The following is a 20,731-nucleotide window of genomic DNA, read 5'->3' as shown; positions in this document are numbered from 1 at the left end:
CCTGAGAAGCATTTCCTTATGACAGTTATCAATCCCAATTTAGAAATAAACTGAACTTGGGGTGCCTGGGTGGCTTAGTAGTTTAAGCACTGGATTTCAGCTCAGGTCATGATCTCACAATCCCTGGGACTCTGTGCTGACAGCTCAGAGCCTAGAGCCTGCTTCAGATTCTAAAATTTCTTTTTTTTAGTTTTTGAAATTTTTATGTTCTATAGCGTTTATGTTACTGTTTAGCACATTGGCACATATAACTTCATACGGATACCAGAGACGCATGCTCAAAAACTCTCTTGATGGGTGTCCTACCGAAAAGGTTTGGAAACCACCGGCTTTAAGAACCTTTAACCTCTGGTCTTGCTTTTAGTCAATTTCCAAGGCGACGTCCCAAATTTGAAACTGCTCTTGAGCGCGCGCGCGAACACACACACACACACCCACCCACCCACCACGAATACTGCGCCAACCAACCCAGGCGAACGAACCGAGCCTCAATCGAGGACGCGTTCTGCAAACACCTTCACCAGCCCCGGCGCCAGCCTCCCCCGCGAGGCCAAGTGCGCTCCGGCCCGGGCACGAGGACCGCGGGGGAGGCTGGGGCTCCTCCCGCGGACAAAACGCGGAGCCCTGCAATCCGGGTCGGCTATGAGTCACCCGCCGGAAGCCTCGCCCGAGATCTCAGCGGCCGGGAAGCGCGCAGCCGGCCAGAGGAGCAGCCACAGCAGGAGCAGGAACGGCCCAGGTACCGGGGCTGGGAGGCGCGCGGGGCCCCGGTCCCCGCCCCCCCCCACCCCCCCGGCGGGGGTCCCCCGACTGGAGCGCGGCGGCGCGGGACCCGGGCGGGGAGGGAGGGAGGCGGGCGGGCAGGAGAAGGGGGAGGAGAGGACGGGGGAGGGGGGCTGCCGGCGCGGCCCGATCGCCCCGGACGGCCGCGGGGTCGCCGCGTGGGGCGCTAAGGTGAGCGTCGGCGAGGCGGGCGGTGGCACCAGCGCGGGAGCGCGGCGCGCAGACGCGCCCGGGGTAGGAGGGGGTCCCCGGGGTGGGAGTGACTCCGGGCCGGCTGACGCCACCGCGCCGCGATTTGCCGGCAGGAGGGGGAGGCCGGTGCCCCAAGCCTGGGGTGCTGTTGCGGGAGAAGGCGAGGCGGGAGCCCCTGCGAGGGTGCGTGGGAACCGCCGCAGGGGTGCAGCAGCGACACCCGGGCGCCCGGGGCAGCCGGGCCTGGAGTTTCATGGAGCCTGGGGCCAGCTCCGGGGAGGTGCTGGGTCAGCGACACCTCCCGGGGGAATGCCTGCGGGCTCCGCGGTCCCTCCCGCCTCTTCTCTGCCTCCTCGCTCCTGCCGGGCTTCCCTCCTTCCTTCTTGTTTTCTGGTTTTCTGCCGTAGTCTTTGTCTTTCTTGTTATCTGTTTTTCTTCCATATTCTTTGTCTTTCTTTCTTCCACATCTTTCTTTTTCTATTAAAATTTTTTTAAATGTTTATTTATTTTTGAGAGAGAGAGAGGCAGAGGAGACAGGGGGAGACACAGTTCCAGTAGGCTCCAGGACCCCAGCTGTCAGCACAGAGCCCAACTGCGGGCCTGGAACCTAGGGACCTGTGAGATCATGACCTGAGCTGAAGTCTGAGGCTCAGCCAACTGAACCACCCAGGCGCCCCCTTTCACATCTTTCATCTGTTCTTTGGCTGCTTTTCCTCAACTTGAGAAAATGCTTCCTTGCCTGTTTCCACCTCATCTGCAGCCACAGTACTTAATTTAATGGACTCCCCACTTCCCAGGTGCTCCCCAGCTGCCGTTCCCACTCCTTGCCTCCCTGCCCCTGTGCTGCCTTCCTGTCCTATTTCCCTGGGCCCCCCAGTCACACCCTCCCAGGTCTCCCAGGGCATCCCTGGTCCTCCTGTCTGACTCCTTTTTCTACCTGCAAACGCTGGCAATTCTTAAAAACTGGGTGAGTTTCTTCTCCTATGCCTTCTCTGTACGTTCTAAGTAATTTCTTCCCATTCGCCTAGAATCTTGGGCAGTCTGAGCGCTGATGGCTCCAATCTCTCGCTCTGGGACGTGTGCCCGTCTTCAGTATGGTGCGTTCCACACATCCGACTCGGGATGGATCACCTTTTTCATTCCATCTGGCTCCTCATACAAATTTCCGATGGTTCGTGGTTCACCCTAAGCGTAAATTAGCTGCAAGTCTGTTAAAAGATAAACTGAGACGTATTAAAAAGTTACGTTTAGGGGTGCCTGGGTGGCTCAGACGGTTGAAGGTCCCACTCTTGATTTCGGTTCAAGTCGTGATCTCGTGTAGTGTGTTCAAGCCCCATGTCCGGCTCTACGCTGACATTGTGGAACATGCTTGGGATTCTCTCTCCCTCTCTCTCTGCCCCTCCCCTGCTCCAGTATGTGCGTGCACCCACTCTCTCTCTCTCTCTCTCTCTCTCTCTCAAAATAAGTAAATAAGCATTTTCTAAAAAAAAAAGTGTATTTGAGCAAGATTAATTTGGATGGGGCAGCATCCAATCTAGCAGGTGGAAAGGAGCTCTGAGGAGCTGTGCAAAAGCAAAGATTTATAAGCAGAAGGGATTGGGAACGAGGAAGTTACACGGGGAAGACATATCGCAAAAGCCCCTTTCCCCTAGGGGATGGCAGGGGTCTGTCAGGTCGATGACCTCGCTGGAGCTGGTCAGGCAGCTCCCGACTGACTGGTTTAAGATTCCGATTCTGGGAGAGCCAGAATGTAATTAGGTTAAGTCTCTGGATCTGGGGCTGAGCATAAGCAATTCCACGTGGGGCCTGTGCTCTTGTTTCTAACCAGCCTGGGCGTAGGCCCTGACCCTTCCTGCTCCCTGTCCCTCGTATGATGAGTCACCCAGCCCGGCAATGCCACCTTCCGCTCTCTGGGGCTCGCGTTTCCTCGGTGGTTGGCAGTGGCTGGTCTGTGGCCGGGGTGGGTGGGCGGCTTCCCCAGGCTCAGCGGCGGGCCACTGCAGTTTCCTAAAACCCAGGGCACGCCTGTACGACATTCGTTTAAATACCATACCTGGCTTTTCCAGTGCAAACTTCTTGTCTCAGCACACCTTGCCTGTCACCCAAGACCCCCCTCCCTGGGCCCCACGTGCACGAACCATGCACCTGCTGCCATCTTTCCCCCAGCCAGCCCCACCCCCGGCTGCGGCCTCAGCAGTCACCTCCCCTGTCACGGCCTCACAGAGACCCCTGCCCAGCCCCTTAGAGCCAGCTACTCTGCACCTTCTCCTGAGCTTCTAAAGAGAATTCATTCCACTTCTCCGTGGGCTTCCTTAGCACTTTGTAAAATATCCGGTTTCAGAGCACACAGTTGGCTTGAGACCACACGTTTCTGTGTGTGTGTGTGTGTGTGTGTGTGTGTGTGTGTGTGTCTCTAGGGTGGGAGCTCCCAGTCAGGAATTATGGCATCTACTGCTCATTCTCCTCTCTAAACCACATAAGGAAAGTTCTGCATAAATGCTGTTTGGCTCAATCCACTTTTGGACGTGTCTGTGGGGAGGTGGAGGGAGCGAGGGGATCACAGGCATTCAGGGTCCCTCCGGGCGGTGGGGGGGGAGAGCGACGCCTCGTACTTGCTGCCCAATCTGCTACTCTTACTGTGAGCCTTGAGGACAGTCTTTAATTGCCCTGACCCTGTTCATCAAAGAAAAACTAGCTTAATGCCGACTTATGTTACAACCTGGAAATCTTTCCACATTGTTGTGTTTTTATGACACAACACTGAACTCCGTGGTGGCACTGGTACCCAGAGGTGTTGTTGCATGTTGTATTGAAATTCAGTCCTTTTCATGTTTATTGGGCAGGTTCCACTTTGGTTGAAGTCCAGCCCTCTCAAAGGCTTAATAGATACCTGAGGTTGGGGCACCGAGAGCCAGCGGGGGAAAGAATCATTCGGTTCTCCTGTTCCAGCTCCTGCCTCTTCACCGCTGTGACCTGGGACCCGCCCCGGAGGTGCTTTTGCGGTGAGTGTGCACCCAGTGAGTCATTGCCGTGGGGCAGACACTGATGGTGAATACTCTGCTAGTGACCAGCACCTGATGGCGTGCAAGTGAAGGAAGAGGAAAGGTGGAAGAAACCAGAAGCAGGCATTTGCCATTAAGTGCAGTTAAAACATAAAGTTGGGACTGCTGTGATATCCCAGTTCACTCCTTTGCCTGTTCAGGCCGGACCACACACACGCATGCACACACACACACGCGCACACACACACACCCGCACTCACACTCACCAGCCTACACTTATGCTCAGGTAGGATCACATCCACATTCCTGTTTACCAAAGGCTCTCCTCCTTTGGGTCTCTTCAGTGCCACCTTCTTTGGCAGCCCAGTGCTGTGAAGGTCGCCTATCCCTTTGGCTTCTAGCTGTTTATTTTCTGAAAAGTCCTCAAATTTGAGGTGAGGGAATGTGGGGCCAGGAGTGGCCTGCAGGGAGGCTGGGCCCTGATCTGTTGTGGGACTCGCCTGCTGCAGACACGTCGGTTTCCCCAAGTCTGCAGCCCTGGGGTTCAAACTGTGCAGCTGAAGGGTCTGGAGAGGCTTCCAGAGGAAGGAAGCTTTCACTTCTGTCCTCTAATGACCTGTTAAGTATAGCATACTGCCATGCAAGCTGTGTTATTATTGTATTCTCTTGGTTGATGTTTTAAAAATGTCTTTCTTTTTTTTTAATTTATTTAATTATTTTGAGAGAGAGAGAGAGAGAGAGAGAGAGAGAGAGAGAGAATCCCAAGCAGGCTCTGCACTGTCAGCACAGAGCCTCATGCAGGGTTGGAACTCACAAAATTGTGAGATCATTACCTGAGCTGAAATCAAGAGTTGGATGCCTAACCAACTGAGCTACCCAGGCACCCTGCTAATTCCACTTTTTAAATATTTATTTATTTTTGAGAGAGAGAGAGAGAAGAGAGAATGAACAGGGGAAGGGCAGACAAAGAGGGAGACACAGAATCCAAAGCAGGCTCCAGGTTCTGAGCAGTCAGCACAGTGCCTGACATGGGGCTCGAACTCATGAACTGTGAGATTATGATCTGAACTGAAGTTGGACACTTAACCAATTGAGCCACCCAGGAGCCCCTTGATAATTCCATTTTTAAAGGAATGCCTTCTAGGGATTGAGAAAGACTGACTGTCTTGGGTTTAAAACAGGAAAGAGGCTTTTAAAAAATACAATAAAACCTTGGTTTGTGAGCATAATTCATTCTGGAAACATGCATGTAATCCAAAGCATTTGTATATCAAAGTAAATTTCCTCAGGAGAAATAACGGAAACTCAGATGATTCGTTGCACAACCCAAAAATATTCATATAAAAATTATTATAATGCTGTAATATAATATAAAACCATAAAGAGAATAGAAAATAGAAAAATGAACAAATTAACCTGCACTTACCTTTGAAAACCTACATGGCTGGTGTGAGGAAAGCAAGAGAAAGGAGGGTTATTGCGTAGGATGACTTTCAATAAACTCTTGCCATATACTGTATTTAACATAACTGGCAATAAGGCAGCAGAGGAACGGGTCTGTATCTGCAGGTGGCCTGACCTAGAATGAAGGAAAGCATTCCTAAAGCTTCTATGGAAAAGCAAAGGACTGTCCATAGGTGCTTTGAAGTGACAAAAAATATACTAGTGCCTGTTGTGGGCACCTCCCAACGTTCTGAAAAATCACTGATTTCTGCCAAATGCCGTTGCCTGAGCATGGGAGATCTCACCCACAATCCCGCAGAGAGAGAGAGAGAGAGAGAGAGGAACCATTGGCTCAGTGTGATCATGTGACATTCAGCGTCACGTACTACTTGAATTGCAAGACATCACTCATTTATGGAGTTGAAATGTACTGGAAATGTTTGCTCATCTTGCAGAACACTCGCAGAACAAGTTCCTCCCAATCCAAGGTTTTACTGTATTTTTATCTCAACAGAGCAGGGAAACAATTTACAATGACACATTGTTTAAAGTAAATGCTCTAAGGAAAGGGAGAGAGGTCAGGAAGGCAGGAAGGAATAAGCTGGGATGAAGGTCAAGGCTGGCTTGGTCAGGTTGGACTCAGATTTGGTGCCTCTGACTCAGAGTGTTCACCTAATGACTTGAGATTTACATTCATATTTTGTTTCCCTGCTTATGGGCTCTGTTGCTGGGTGCTTGCCACTCCCCCCAATTTCAAACCGGATATGGTCCATGGAAAATAGTGTGTCTTTTGGAGTCTTCCTGATTCAAAGTGAATTTTCTGTCTTCCCAGTTTTCTGTCTCCCTATTTTAGGTCAGATCATCCTAAACCCACCTTTAAAATGTGTTGAAATCCATCCAGTTGATCTGTGTCTTTCTCTCTCTCTCTCTGCCCCTCCCCTGCTCACACTCTGTCTCTCTCTGTCTCAAAAATAAATAAACGTTAAAAAAAATTTTAAAAAAAGGGGGGCACCTGGGTGGCTCAGTTGGTTAAGCATCCGACTTCGGATCAGGTCATGATCTCACAGTTTGTGGGTTTGAGCCCTGCATCAGGCTCTGTGCTGACAGCTCGGAGCCTGGAGCCTGCTTCTGATTCTGTGTCTCCCTCTCTCTCTGCCCCTCCCTCCTCATGCTCTGTCTCTATCTGTCTCTAAAAAATAAATAAATGTAAAAAAAAATTTTTTTAATTAAAAAAAAAGGGGGCACCTGGGTGGCTCAGTCAGTTGTGTCCGACTTCAGCTCAGGTCATGATCTCACGGTCCTTGAGTTCAAGCCCCGCATCAGGCTCTGTGCTGACGGCTCAGAGCCTGGAGCCTCTTCAGATTCTGTGTCTTTCTCTCTGCCCCTCCCCTGCTCACACTCTGTCTCTCTCTGTCTCTCAAAAATAAACGTTAAAAAAAAAAAAAAAAGAAATCCATCCAGTTGATTTCACACAACATGGTGACAGAAATGTATTTATTTACAAAGATTTATTTATTTTTATTTTTTAAAATGTATTCTGATGGAGAGAGAGAGAGAGAGGGAGAGGCAGCAAGAGAGGGAGAGAATCCCAGTAGGGCTCCATGCTGTCAGCGCAAAGCCCTGCACGGGGCTTGAACTCACAAACTGTGAGATCGTGACCTGAGCCGACATCCACAGTCAAAGGCTTTGCTGACTGAGCCCCCCAGGCTCCTACCAAGACTTATTTATAAACAGAACACTGTTTATAGATTATATAGAGAGACCAAACTGAAAGAGAACTTGCAAGCAGTGAGGGGTTTGTGTAATGATGAATTCAGGCTCTGGGTTGAGATCGCAGGTTCCGACCCAGATTCCTTGATGACCGTCTGTGGGATCTGGAAGAGGCTCATGGTCCTCGCCCAGGCTCCCTGTCTCTAGGGTGGGTCAGCTGTGGTGACCTCATGTATTGTTGTGGGGATTAAGAGATTCCCGTAAAACCTGAGAACCTGGCACTGAGACGCATTGGCCTTTGTGACACAAAGGGAGCGAGTCGTCAGGTCCCCGAAGGGACTCTGAGCCCCTGCAGTGGTCCTGTTGCTGAGGGTGGCATTCATCCTTCAGCCCTGCGATTGGCTGCTTTGTGAATAAACCAGGGTATTAGTTTCATATTAATACTGTAACGCCTTACCCTAAATTTACTGCCTGAACACAGTAAAATTTATTATTTTACAGCTCTAGAGGTCACAAGTCCATAATAGGCCTACAGAGGGGCGCCTGGGTGACTCAGTCGGTTAAGTGTCTGAGTCCTGACTTCGGCTCAGGTCATGATCTCACGGGTTGGTGAGATGGGGCCCGCGTTGGGCTCTTTGCTGACAGCGTGGACCCTGCCTGGGAGTCTCTCTCCCACTCAGTGCCTCTCCTGGCTTGTGCTTTCACGCTCTAAACAGACAGACAGACAGACATAAGAAATTACATCAATATAGGTCCGCAGAGCTTCATGTTTTCCTGGAGGCTCTAGGGCAGAATTGTTTCCTGGCCTCTTGCAGCTCCTACAGGCTGCCAGCATTCCATGCTCCGTGGCCTCATGTCCTTTCTGGCCTTTGCTTCTGTTGTGTCATCTCCTTCTCTGGCTCTCACCTCCTGCCTTCCTCTTGTAAAGGCCCTGTAGTTACACCGAGCCCCCCTGGATAATGCAGGAAATCTCCGCATCTCACGATCCTTGGTTCAGTCCATCACATCTGCAAGGTCCCTAATGCCATGGAAGATGACGAAGGGCTGGGAGATTCCATGTGGATGGCTGTGGGGGCGTGGATATTCTGCTGACCACACCCAGTGGCCTCTGACGGGCACTCGTGACTAGATGACCTAACGGTGGGCTTGGCTGATCTGCCTCCCTGTTGTGCTTTTTTTTGGTGCAGACCTTTCCTGATGGATGATCTCTGTGAAGCCAATGGCAGTTTTGCCATCAACTTACTAAAAATGTTGGGTAAAGAGGACAGCTCACGAAATGTGTTCTGCTCCCCCCTGAGCATCTCGTCTGCCCTGGCCATGGTCTTCATGGGGGCCAAAGGAAACACTGCCACCCAGATGTCCCAGGTATGCCTGCCTGTCGCAAAGGAAGAGCGGTGGGCTGCTTCTTTGCTTCCTGATGCTTTCTTCATACCTCACCACAGCGGATCACCACCAGTGTGGCTGGTCGGTGGCGAGGGGCACCGTGGTGAGGGAAAGAGAGCAGACATGGGCAGAAATGGGAATTATTTAAGACCCACCGTCTACCCTTAGCGTTTACAGGAGAAATCAAGTCATTATGTCATTTGCACTGGATAGAGGCATCAATATGTTACAGCAAACTTTGATAAGTAGGATAAGCTATAATTCTGTCCCACAAGAAGTCCGAGGATTTCAACTTTGTTATATTTTAAATTTTTTCTAATGTTTTGTATCAGATTGAATTGTAGCCGTGTGAATCAACTTTCTGTTACATGGGTTCTTTCTAAAAGTGTATGATTGTGTGTGCACAAGTGCAAGATGAAAGTAACACAAACATGTAACACAAACATGGACATCTGCCTCCGGAATTTTTTAGAGGGAATATAGAATCTGATTGGTCTGAACTGGGTTCTGTGGGATCTGCGCTGCAAACCAAGTAGTGGCAAACACTTGAGGGGAATAGTCTTTAACCTCTTTGTACCTTACGTTCCTTCGACAACCTTGTGAGTGTCCCAGAACATTGCCAATGCACACCGCTTTCCCATTAATAGCAGGGGTGCGTGGGCGCCCTCTGGAAGTGCTCACTGGAGGAGGGGGGCTTTGGACCCGGGCCCTTGGGAGGCAGAGGAACGACTTGACTTGGAAGTCACAGTCTGGTCTGGAGAACTTCTGTGAAGTTGCTGATGAAGTATTTTCTGTTGATTTCTGCTCATTCTTGTATTCCCTGGGTCGTGCTGGATTCATTCCAGCTATCTATTTGTTCTGTTCTGATTCCCTCCTGAGTTATCATACCTGCCTTTCTTATTTATTTATTTTTATTAAAAAAACATTCTTCTTTAATGTTTGTTTATTTTTGAGAGAGAGAGACAGAGCGTGAGCAGGGGAGGTGCAGAGAGAGAGGGAGACACAGAATCCGAAGCAGGCTCCAGGCTCTGGGCTGTCAGCATAGAGTCCAACGTGGGGCTCGAATTCACGAACCTTGAGATCATGACCGGAGCCAAAGTCGGAGGGTTAACCGACTGAATCCCCCAGGTCTCCATCACACCCACGTTTCTAAGTGGAGAAATCTACCAGGGCAGTGGTTCACACCTAGGGCCGATTTTGCCTTCCAGGGGATGTTCACCACTGTCTGGGCAGCTTGGTTGTCCTAAATGAGAGGTGCTACTGACATCTAGTGGGTAGAGGCCAGAAATGCTGCAAAATACCTTACACAGAACAGCAACCAAGTATCTGGCCCCAAAAGTCAGTAGTGCCCAGGTGAAAAAGGACTGTGTGAGGATTAAATCAAACTCCTTTCAAGGTAGGATCCTTTGTGATTTTCAGTGCAGGCGTTTGTGTGGAGATTGCTCTTTGGGGGACCAAGATGGTGGCAGTGTTACAAGTTTGTGCCCTTGTTTTCTCTTACCAGGCTCTTTGTTTGAACGGAAGTGGAGATGTTCACCAAAGTTTCCAGGCACTTCTCACGGAGGTGAACAAATCTGGCACTCAGTACGTGCTCAGAACTGCCAACAGACTGTTTGGAGAGAAGACGTATGACTTCTTTCCAGTAAGTTGTACTTGCACATCGATGTTAAAGAAATTGAAAATAAAATAGAAACTACAAAAGAACAGAGATAAAGTATAATTCTCTTGCCTTATAAATGTGCTCAGAATTGTACTTCTGTAATTGTAATTTTGAATTTTATGTTTGCCTCTGAACTATGTCCTTTTTAAAGTTGTTCTTGATAGATTCCTTCCGGATGTCAAACTCAGTATGTCCATCCTCCTGCATCCAGACCTGCTTCTCCCCATTGACTCCTCTCTTCAGTGACCACACTGTCTTGTGTGCCTACACAGCTATCCCCAGTCTCACCTCTGGTTGTTAGGCTGTCCCCTGGTCTCTCAAGGCCTCTTACATTTGTCCCCTCTTCTGAATCACCACCACCACTGCCTGGGTGCAGACTCTCACTGTATCTTCTGCACCATTATTTTAATTCTTCCCTATGGAACTCTCCAAGTCCTGCCAGGTTCTTCCACATTCCTGACAGAGTAGTCTTTCTCAAATGAAAATTGGTTCATAAAACAGGTTTTTAAATCCATGTGGTCCCTATTTTCTGAAGCATATAATTCCCAAGTTCCTTAGTCCAGTAAAAACCTGCCATATTGCGGTAAGTGAGGTCCAAAAAATTATGCCGCACACCATGCAGATTGATGCTACCTCAGATTAATGAAGTGATCTAGGCAAACCTGGCCATCTTACTGGCTGGCAGTTCCACGGATTCTTCTGTGAGACTCAAATACCTCCCTGCCCTGGCTGCTGTTGGGTGCTACCCCATGGAAGTTGCCTGCTCTGGACTTGAGTATCATTGGAGAGAATTCTGGGTCTTCTAGGACAAGCACCGATGATCCCAGGAATCTCCTAGTTGGTGTTCATTGTTGAATGTTGGCCTGATCTTTGAGTATTGTCGTTGGGGAATATTGGGGACACAGGGAGCCGCCTTCCCCTTTCCTCAGTTGCTTGGCTTCTCTTTCTCTGTACGTTTTCTTTCTTCTGTAGAAGCTAAAATATTTGAGAACAGGAGATGGGCGGAGGATGGGAGCCAATTGCAGGCACATTATATCTGAAACCAAGTTTTTGTGAGGTGAGTTATCTTTGGGTTTTCATGTACTGGGTACAGGCTCTTCCTGAGCTGACCTTACCTTACATTTCGAGGCTCAGCCCTTGGCACTGTTGTCCCTAATCCCCACCTCCCTACCCCCACAGCCCCACGGTGATCTAGACCTGACATCTAGACCTGACATCTAGACTATTCCAGTCCGGGAGGACCCAAAGATTTCAGGATGATCTGGTTCCACCATGGAGCCTCCCAGTCATTCACAAATTTCAGACATTGTGGTTGGTGCTGGTGATACGAAAACGAGCAAAAGAAAGTTAGAGTGCCTGGCAGACAGACAGATGATCAAACAGGAAGTCAGTGTGGAGCTGGAGTGTCTGACTGGGACTCTCACGGCGGTTCTGTGCATGCCCACCGCCATCCGTGTTCTCGAAGCATTAACCGTCTGTGTGTGGATGTGGTTTCTCCCAGCCGACTGTGAGCCGCCTCAGGTCCGATATCTTGTCTTTCCCCTGATGTCTGCCAGCTGGCACAGGGTGAGGCGCGGAGCCGGTGGTCCACACATTTTTGTCAGCTGCGTGAACGAGTCTTAAGATGCAGGACGGCCCGTGCAGGAATTTATGCTGGAAATATGCTAAGAGGAAAAAATGTGCTCACACTCGTGGGCGCTTTGCTGAACAGGGTGAACGCGGTGTCCTGTGTTTGCAGGCCTTTAGGGAGTCCTGCGAGAAGTTCTACCAGGCACAACTGGAGGAGTTGTCCTTCGCAGAGGACACCGAAGAATGCAGGAGACACATAAACGACTGGGTGACAGAAAAGACCGAAGGTGAGAGATTTTCACCGCAGTGCACCTGGCATTTTGCAGGAAAGAGAGCCGAGATTGGCGGGGTTGTGGCCTCCATGGTGTTGCCCCGCCTCTCCCTCCCCCTGGGGGCCCCGCAACCAGTGACCTTCTTGTGTGTGTTTGCCAGATTTTCAGGCCAGCAATGCAATTCTGATAGTTTTCTTGGGTTTATGAGATCACGAAGTGGTGATTGGTAAAAAATACGTGAACCTAGTGTAAGGATCTCAGACCTTCTCCCCGCTGGACTGTGCTGGAAAATTTCCAAAAATTGCTTCCTCCTTGGGGCCCCGTTAACCTTCCTTCTGGGGAGGGGGAGACCCTTGCCTTGCCCTGAGGGTAGAGTGACATTCAGTGTAGGTGGCAGCTGAGATAGGGCAACGTTTCACGTGATCTCCCTGTGGTAGTGAGCATAGCTCGTTTTTTCTGCAGTCCTCCCCTCCCTGACTGATGTGGCTGTGGCTGAGTTTGCTTTCAGAGCGCGACCTTTTCTCACTTTACTGCAGACTCTGGAGGTGCAGTCCCCACGGAGCCCACAGAGCTCTGAGTACAGAGCTCAGTCTTTCTGGTGTGTGCCCAGTGCATGTGAGGCGGCAGCCGTGATTACACTGAAAGCCAATGAAATAATGACCGTCGGAAGGGCAGAGCGTTTCACATTTTCCTACGTTGTATGTGCAGTGGTCTCTTGCTCTCCAGTTGATCCAGCAGTAATGGGTCACGAGGGGAAGCTGGAAGGTTCTCCATATACTACTCTCCCTACACCACTCACTTCCTCTTCGTCACATTGACCATCAATATGTTTCCCCCAAATACCAGAGCCAGAGGGGGCATTGGGGTTCACTTTGTCCCCGGTCTCATTGGATAACTCAGTTTGGGCCCCTGTATTGCACCCCTTAATTCCTTTACCCCATGCATGCCTTCAGGAAGACTGCTTTCACCCATTTTCAGGTCTGTATTCCTTCATCCTTTGGAAGCTTCTCCCCACCTAAATGAGATTTGAAGGTTGGCGTAGAGCAGTGATTCTCAGAATCAGCCCCTGGGTACCATCTGCCAAGGGCTGAAGATACTTGGGTTGTTACAGTTGGGTTAATGCTATCTGGCTTAACATCCTACAATGCACAGGACACTCCCCACCACAAAGAATTATCTGGCTTTACATGCTAGTAGCGGCATGGTTGAAAAATTATGGCGCCATGTCTGGGAAGCTTACCATTAGACTCAAGACTCTTGGGTTATTTTCTCAGCTCAGCCACTTGCCACCTATGGGTCCTTGGCACAAATGTCAGGCAAATGCTCTGACCTGAATTTCTCTATCTATAATGTGAGGGTAAAACGATAGTTGACCTGCCTGCTTCAAGATTGTTGTTTAAGGACGAGCAATACCCTGTGTATGTGCACAGCACTGCAATGCATCGCCCTGTTCCTCAGGTGGCCAGGAAGACAGGATTCCAGCCTGGCTGTCAACCAAGCCAGGCTTCGTATGTCAAGAGGATTGTGGGAAACAATGTTTATTCCCCTCCCCTCTCCCCCAAATAGCAATCAAGTTCTCTCGTATTCTTTGCAGGTAAGATTTCAGAGATACTGGCTCCTGGGACAGTTGACCGACTGACGAAGCTGGTTCTCGTGAATGCCATCTATTTCAAAGGAAAGTGGAACGAGCAGTTTGACAGAAAGCACACAAGGGGAATGCCCTTTAAAACCAACCAGGTAGGGAAATATATTTTCAGGTGTACTACGACTTAAAATACTGCGCTGGGAAAGATTGTGATTGAATGGAAAAAAATAATGTAGTTCATACTATATTTCTGAATGAATTTCATGCCCCCTTGTATCTTTTATTGGACAGGGAAAGAGAAAAGCTGAAATCATTTTTATATTGACAGTTTTGTGTTTGTTTGCCTCCTTTGTCAGACTGATTCTTCTGTCTTGGGTCATATTAATTTGGATTGAAAGAAAATTTCTTCTGACCCTTGGAGTTATGTTTGTATTGTACCATCACCGTCTCTATTTACATAGACACCTTCTTGCAATATCAGTGAGAACTATGCCTGTGTGTTGCCTTATAAGTCAGAGCCATACAATTCCGAACACAAGAAAAAAAGAGTGTTAGCAGATGTTCAGGCTAATTTTGTCTTTGTTATTTTTTTGGACCTTCTTAAAAAGAAAAATCGTATATGTTTACAGCGTGTGAGACGATTTTGATATACGCATTATAGTGAAGGAAGTGCCACAGTCAAGCTAAGTAACATACACTTTCCTCACATGGTTACCGTATTATTTTTGTGATGAGAGCACCTGAAATCTACTCTCTTAGCAAATTTCCAGCATTCCCTACGGTATTACTAACTGCAGCCATCATGCTGGACATCAGATCTTCAGACTGAAAGCCTAACTTAAAAAATTTTCTTGGCCGTATTCCCTTTTGAGCCTGATAATGTCTGGCTATCAGGAGCAATTAGCTGAAAATTTGACGTGCATCAACTTGGTGATAGCACATTGCACACAGATTTGAAAGTCTGGAATACGTTTGATGCGAGCTTTAGAAGAGGTGGACACTGAAAATCTTGTCAAGGTCCCTCTCCAAGAAAACCAAAGCCATAAAGCCAATTATATAAGTGAGCAACTTTCCAGAATAAAAATATAACTCTCTGTGGCCTCTACGTCTTTTCTAACCACATCCTTCAACCCCCAAACCTGAATATTAGTTAATCCTCCCCTTAACTTGGATAAATAATTCTTAATTATAAGGTCACTGGGAGTGCTCCTCTAATGCATCTTCCCAGAAGAGAAAAACACGGCTTCTTCCAAAAATAACGTAGGGTTTTATGTTTCTCTCTCTCTATTTGCCAATTTTATCCTCCCTCGCCTGGTAATATTTGACCTGCTGGGACAATAGCGTGTTGTATTCAATACTAATATGTAATAAAGAAGATCTTCCATCTATCAGCATAATGCACAGAAATCATAATCCTGTTATACGTACCTAGGGGTTCTGCAAATTAGATTTCCCTTATTTTGGTAAGCTGTGCTCCTTTTTTTCAGTAGTCTGATTTACATTTCCTATTTTCATTAGGAGAAAAAGACCGTGCAGATGATGTTTAAGCAAGCTAAATTTAGAATGGGGTATGTGGACGAGGTGCCCATGCAGGTCCTGGAGCTGCCCTACGCGGGGAAGGAGATGTGCCTGGTCGTTCTGCTGCCAGATGACAACACCGATCTCGCCGTGGTAAGGAAGCCCTTGCCAGTGGGCCTGAGGGTCCATGCAGGCAGCCGGCGCTCATGTCTTTATGTCCGTCGACCAGACAGCATTTGAGGAATTTCCAGTGTAGGGTTATGAGGAGTGGCCGAACATCATCTCAGGTCTTGGGTGGACATGTGTTGGCATTTCTGTTGAGTATCTACCTAGGAATGGAATGGTTGGTGAGGACACATTCTGATGAAGCTAAGAAGAAAGAGTTCCAGAAGAGCCCTGTTCTCTATTCTGAAGGGAGGGGCTGGTTGAGGTCTCCATAATTTTTTTTTTATTTTTTAAATTAATGTTTTTTATTAGAGGGAGAGAGAGTGCAAGCAGGGGAGAGGGGCAGAGGGAGAGAGAGAGAATCTCGAGCAGACTCTGGGCTTAGCGCAGAGCCCAGAGCGGAGCTCGATACCACAGCCCTGGGATCATGACCTGAGCCGAAACCACGAGTCGGATGCTCAACTGACTGAGCCACCCGGGCACCCCGGAGGTCCCAATAATTACTGAACAAAAGTACTAGAAAAGGAGGAGGATTGATCTGGGCAGTGTTTCTCAAACATTGATGTGCATAGGAATCTCCTGGGGATCCTGCTAAAATGCAGATTTTGACTCAGGGGGGGTATGGCCTGGGATTTTGCATTTCTAACAAGATTCCTGATGTCTCTGATGCTGCTGGTCAAGGGCCGCACTTTGAGTAGCAAGCATCTCAAGGACCGGCGAAGAATTTCCCTTGGCCGGGAGGAGAGGGACGTCTTCCCACGAGAGAAAAGGAACACGGTTCAGGATAGGAGAAAGTCAATTTGTAAGGAGGTGCGGGACCAGTCGTGAGCGTGTTATCTAGCTCTCCGGGGTTGGGGAAAGGCTTCCTTTCTAACACTTGCTGATTCCCGTGGCGTCCGTCACAGATGAGATCTGTTGTGGCTGCGTAAGAAGAAAATTAGGAGAGTCTGGGAAACAGAGCTGATGTCCAAACAGCCATCACTGGAGAGGGGCACTCACCTGGGCTCCAGGTGGTGAAGAGAAGGGGGACAAGCTCCGCCCACCTCCGCTGCCAGGCCCACGTGGAGATGCCAGGGCCCAGCCCCGCTGCACACACAGTCAGGGACCAACACCACAGAGGAAACCCTGCAGCCAGCCAGTCTCGCTGTCTTCTCCTCTGTTTCTTTTTTCATCGTGGACAAACAGAATGAGTGATGAGGCTGGAGGTTTGGAAACGAACCCCAGGGCAGGCAAGAAGACAAACACGAATGCCAGAAGCAACGGTCTTGTTGAATCCTCCGTTTCTGCGCTCCCCTTCCCCAGAAGCCACGTCTCCCTTCCTGTTCAGATCGTCCCCGGTTTCCCCCTCTTTGACCCGTTAGAGTTCCGACCCAAGCTCTGTCTCTTTTTTGTCCGACCGTCTCTCTCGTTCATAGTAGTGTGCATCGCACGAGTACAATCGATTGGTCATGAGAGCTTTCTAAACGAAAAATATTTGAAGTGAGTTTAGTACGGATAGTTAAAAAAACCCCACACACCTCCCCTGTTTCAAGTGTTTCTTTTTTTGTTTTAGCTGTTTTCCTCTTATATCCATAGAACAGGGAAAAAGATGAGAATTTGAGGGGAAATCTTGGTGTGTTTACAAGAGGAAAATGTCCGTCGATTGTCTTGGGCCAGAACTCATGGCATCGGGGAGGGGAACTGAGTGGGGACGTGGGCACCAGGCTGTTGTGTTTACATTTGAAGATTTGACTCCTCATTATTTCAGGTGGAAGAAACACTTACATACGAGAAGTTCAGAGCCTGGACAAATCCAGAAAAGATGACTGAGGAAAAAGTTCAGGTTTTCCTTCCCCGATTGAAGCTGGCAGAGAGTTACGACTTGGAGTCTTTTCTTCGAGGTTTAGGTATGACCGATGCGTTTGAGGAAGCCAAGGCAGACTTTTCGGGAATGTCAGCAAAGAAGAATGTGCCTGTGTCCAAGGTCGCGCACAAGTGCTTCGTAGAGGTCAATGAAGAGGGCACAGAGGCTGCCGCGGCCACGGCCGTGGTCAGGAATGCCCGGTGCTGCAGAATCGAACCAAGATTTTGTGCAGACCACCCTTTCCTTTTCTTCATCATGCACCACGGCACCAACAGCATCATGTTCTGCGGCCGCTTCTCTTCTCCGTAAGGAGGGGCGGTTCCCGTGTGCACACTTCTTCCCTTCTGCCCACCTGGCTTTAACGCAGATTCCTTGTGACCCAATTGGTAAGGTGCTTTGAATGCCAAAATAAAGTGCGTGCACCCGGGAAGTGTGTGAACGTTCTTACCGAATATTCCCCAGGCACTGGGAAAACTGAGGGATCAGGTGTGTGACATTTGGGGGTGAGAAGGCCATGCTTATTCTGGAGGGTTCGGGGAGCTCCTCTGCCTCAGTGACTCTGCCCACATCTGCTTATCGGAGGATGGCCCGCTCCTCTCAGTCTGCTCTCGCTGTTTGTGGGTGTTAAGGATTCCCAAACCAGCCCTCCGTACGCTTTCCCGTCCTTCAGTGACCTCGAAGCTCTGCCCACCTTTGCTGCCGGGCCCACGTGGAGATGCCAGGGCCCAGCCCCGCTGCACACACAGCCAGGGACCAACACCACAGAGGAAACCCTGCAGCCAGCCAGTCTCAGATAAGCAGCCGAGATGAAGTGTCTCTCCCCCAACGTCGCACGGACCGCCCTGCGTATCTCACGTCTCACACAGTCCCTCACGAAGGCAACACCTTCAGATCTTCTTGCCATAACCCTTCAGGCCTGCGCTTGGAGGCAGAGCTCTGACTGTGCCGTGTGGTCCTCTCCGTTCTGAAGCACCGTCCCCGCCTCTCCCTGCCCTGCAGGGACCTTCGCAGGAAGCACCTGCCGGGAGCAGAGTCCCTCTAGTTCATCACCTGTGCTCACATGTGTCTCCAGCCCATCTAGCTTACAAACGGGCCTCCCTGCAGTATTCTTTTGACTCAAAAAATAAATTTGTATTATGGTAGCAATTTGGAAGCTGTTGAAAAGTCCCAAAGAAAACTGGAGTCACCCATAATCACCACTGTTAAATCAGCACTGTTAAATCACAATGAGTGACATATATCCTTCCCTATTCTGTGTATGCAAATGCAAATTTAGAAACGTGTTAGCACAAGTTAATCATATACTTTGGTAGCTGTTCCTACCCTTACTTGGTATAAACTTTCCTCAAGATAATTATGTCATCAATTTCATGTGTCCTATTCTAAGGCTCTATTTTCTTCTATTGGATCTGCTTTTAGACAATTTAGATAACCGAAATGATTTATGTTGTATACCGTACTCTTATGTGAACATACTAAATATTTGCTCACATCCTTCATATTTTAAAAGAAATGTTCCTAAAAAGTACTGTCAAGATAAAAGTTGGGCACATCTTGAGACTTGTTCCAAATTAGTCTCCAGAATGCCGTAAGGATTTATAACCCCCCGTTCATTACCATTTACACTACCACTAGCTATGGATGGCCATTTTCTCTTCCTTTTTTTTTTTAATGATTGGTTATTCCTGACTTCTGTTTTGGATTCACAGTTCACAGTTACTGTAATATGAACCATCCATATTATAGTTCTTACTTAACGATTCATCAAGCTAGAGTACGTTCTCTGTTAGGTCACATTCATTTTAGGGGCTATACTTTCCAAAGAAGACTTGGTCGAAAGTTAATCCACGGGACTAGAAGGCCTGCATCTTTTAGTTTTAATCTCATTTCCACCTCTAATTTAAAAAAACTGCAATCTTTATTGAGGTACAATTTACACAGAAAAAACTTTCCATATTTACAATGTACAGGTTGATAGGTTTTGACACATGTAGGTACCCATGAAACCGAACCAATGAACAAATGGCCAGGTACCAGGCCAGGGGAGGCCTGTCGGGCAGTCCTCTAAGGTCTCCACACTGACAGTCCCTATGACTGGGCCAGGAGGTGACTTAGGGAGACTCGCCAACTTTTACCCAGACCTCCTTGCTTTCCAAATAAAGCAGAGTAGGGGTCAGGTTGAGATCCTTCTGCCCCCAGAGGGGACAGAAGCAGGATGTCAAGGTCAGAGGTCAGTGGCCTCAAATCTCTGGGCAGGGGTTAGCTTGGGAGTTCTCTCTAGTAAAGTGGAAATGTTCTATACAGCTGATGTTCCATATAGCTGAAACCCGGCCCAGATGGGGTCTCAAAACTGCAAAGGTCCTCGGAGGGCCCCTCTGTGTCCCAAGCATAACACCCAGGAACTAACATGAAAAGTGATGATGAGAACAGGATCCAACTCCATAGAGTTGTTGAGAGAACTTACTGGGCATGTAAAGAGGTTGGAACCACGCCTGGCATAGTATACTGGACACAGCATATAATTGGTGACTCATTATTAGACAAGTCTCACTTGCATTTTTGTGCATCTAAAAAGCAATAATGAGAAATGTAGTTAATTTTGCACTAAAAAATATAGTGTTCTCAGTAATAATAATTAATTCGAGATAAGTAAGGCTGTTACAATGAAAATTAAGAAATGCTAGAGAGGGGCGCCTGGGTGGCTCAGTCAGTTGAGCATCTGACTTCGGCTCCAGTCATGATATTGCTGTCGGTGAGTTCGAGCCCCGTGTCAGGTTCTGTGCTGACAGCTCAGAGTCTAGAGCCTGCTTCCCTCTCTCTCTGCCCCTCCCATGCTCGTGCTCTCTTTTCTCTCTCTCTCTCTTTCTCTCTCTCTCAAAAATAAATAAATATTTTAAAAAATGCTATAGAAAGTCATCAGAGATGACCAAAAGAAATGGAGAGATTTCGTACCATGAATAGAAAGACCTTGAGTTGAAAAGTCATCAGTTTTCCCTCACTTGTCCTGTGGATGTAATGTGATTCTAATCCAAATTCCAGCAATGTTTTCTGTGGAACTTGACGAGTACATTGAAAGATTTATATGAATGGGGCGCCTGGGTGGCGCAGTCGGTTAAGCGTCCGACTTCAGCCAGGTCATGATCTCGCGGTCCGTGAGTTCGAGCCCCGCGTCAGGCTCTGGGCTGATGGCTCGGAGCCTGGAGCCTGTTTCCGATTCTGTGTCTCCCTCTCTCTCTGCCCCTCCCCCGTTCATGCTCTGTCTCTCTCTGTCCCAAAAATAAATAAAAAACGTTGAAAAAAAAATTAAAAAAAAAAAAAAGAAAGATTTATATGAATAAGCAAAGGGCCAAAAATACCCAGCACCCTCCTGCAGAAAAAGATCAAGTTGCAGAGCACCTCTGTACCAGATATTGTAGCTTATGATAAAGTTTTAATAATTCAGTGTGGTGTTTACACGGGGATAGACAAACAGATTAAAGGTACAGAATAGAGCTCAAAAGCATATTCACATATGAAAATGGAAATGGGATAGAACTGGCATTAGAGGGCAATAGGGAAATGCCAACCCAAGATAATGTGCTGGGACAACTTCCTTATATAAAAGAA

The 20,731-nt window shown here is 48.4% G+C and overlaps 1 protein-coding gene across 4 annotated transcripts; it reads left to right on the top strand.

Moving 5' to 3' along the window:
- The first annotated feature begins 447 nt into the window (after positions 1-447).
- On the top strand, positions 448-18,624 carry LOC131489942 (serpin B8-like). Of its 4 annotated transcripts, none has more exons than XM_058691859.1 (8): positions 448-739; positions 3,925-3,977; positions 8,318-8,495; positions 10,018-10,155; positions 11,912-12,029; positions 13,609-13,751; positions 15,118-15,270; positions 17,030-18,624. In XM_058691859.1, the coding sequence occupies exons 3-8, from the start codon at positions 8,328-8,330 to the stop codon at positions 17,432-17,434; spliced, it is 1,125 nt and encodes a 374-aa protein (XP_058547842.1). In that variant the 5' UTR covers positions 448-739; positions 3,925-3,977; positions 8,318-8,327; the 3' UTR covers positions 17,435-18,624. The 4 variants fall into 4 exon arrangements, with proteins under 4 accessions (XP_058547842.1, XP_058547843.1, XP_058547841.1 ...); XM_058691858.1 differs by having other exon boundaries at positions 449-739; positions 3,819-3,977; XM_058691860.1 differs by lacking the exon at positions 3,925-3,977.
- The last annotated feature ends 2,107 nt before the right edge of the window (positions 18,625-20,731 follow it).

This window comes from Neofelis nebulosa, chromosome 11 (assembly GCF_028018385.1).
Source record: "Neofelis nebulosa isolate mNeoNeb1 chromosome 11, mNeoNeb1.pri, whole genome shotgun sequence".
NCBI classification, from domain to species: domain Eukaryota; kingdom Metazoa; phylum Chordata; class Mammalia; order Carnivora; family Felidae; genus Neofelis; species Neofelis nebulosa.
This window is presented reverse-complemented; position numbering and strand designations above follow the sequence as displayed.

Excerpts from the sequence above, each read along its gene's own strand:
- LOC131489942 (XM_058691860.1), top strand. The coding sequence starts at position 8,328 with ATGGATGATCTCTGTGAAGCCAATGGCAGTTTTGCCATCAACTTACTA. Across the intron at positions 8,496-10,017 it reads CTGCCACCCAGATGTCCCAG|GCTCTTTGTTTGAACGGAAG; the intron begins GTATGCCTGCCT and ends TTCTCTTACCAG. Across the intron at positions 12,030-13,608 it reads GGTGACAGAAAAGACCGAAG|GTAAGATTTCAGAGATACTG; the intron begins GTGAGAGATTTT and ends TATTCTTTGCAG.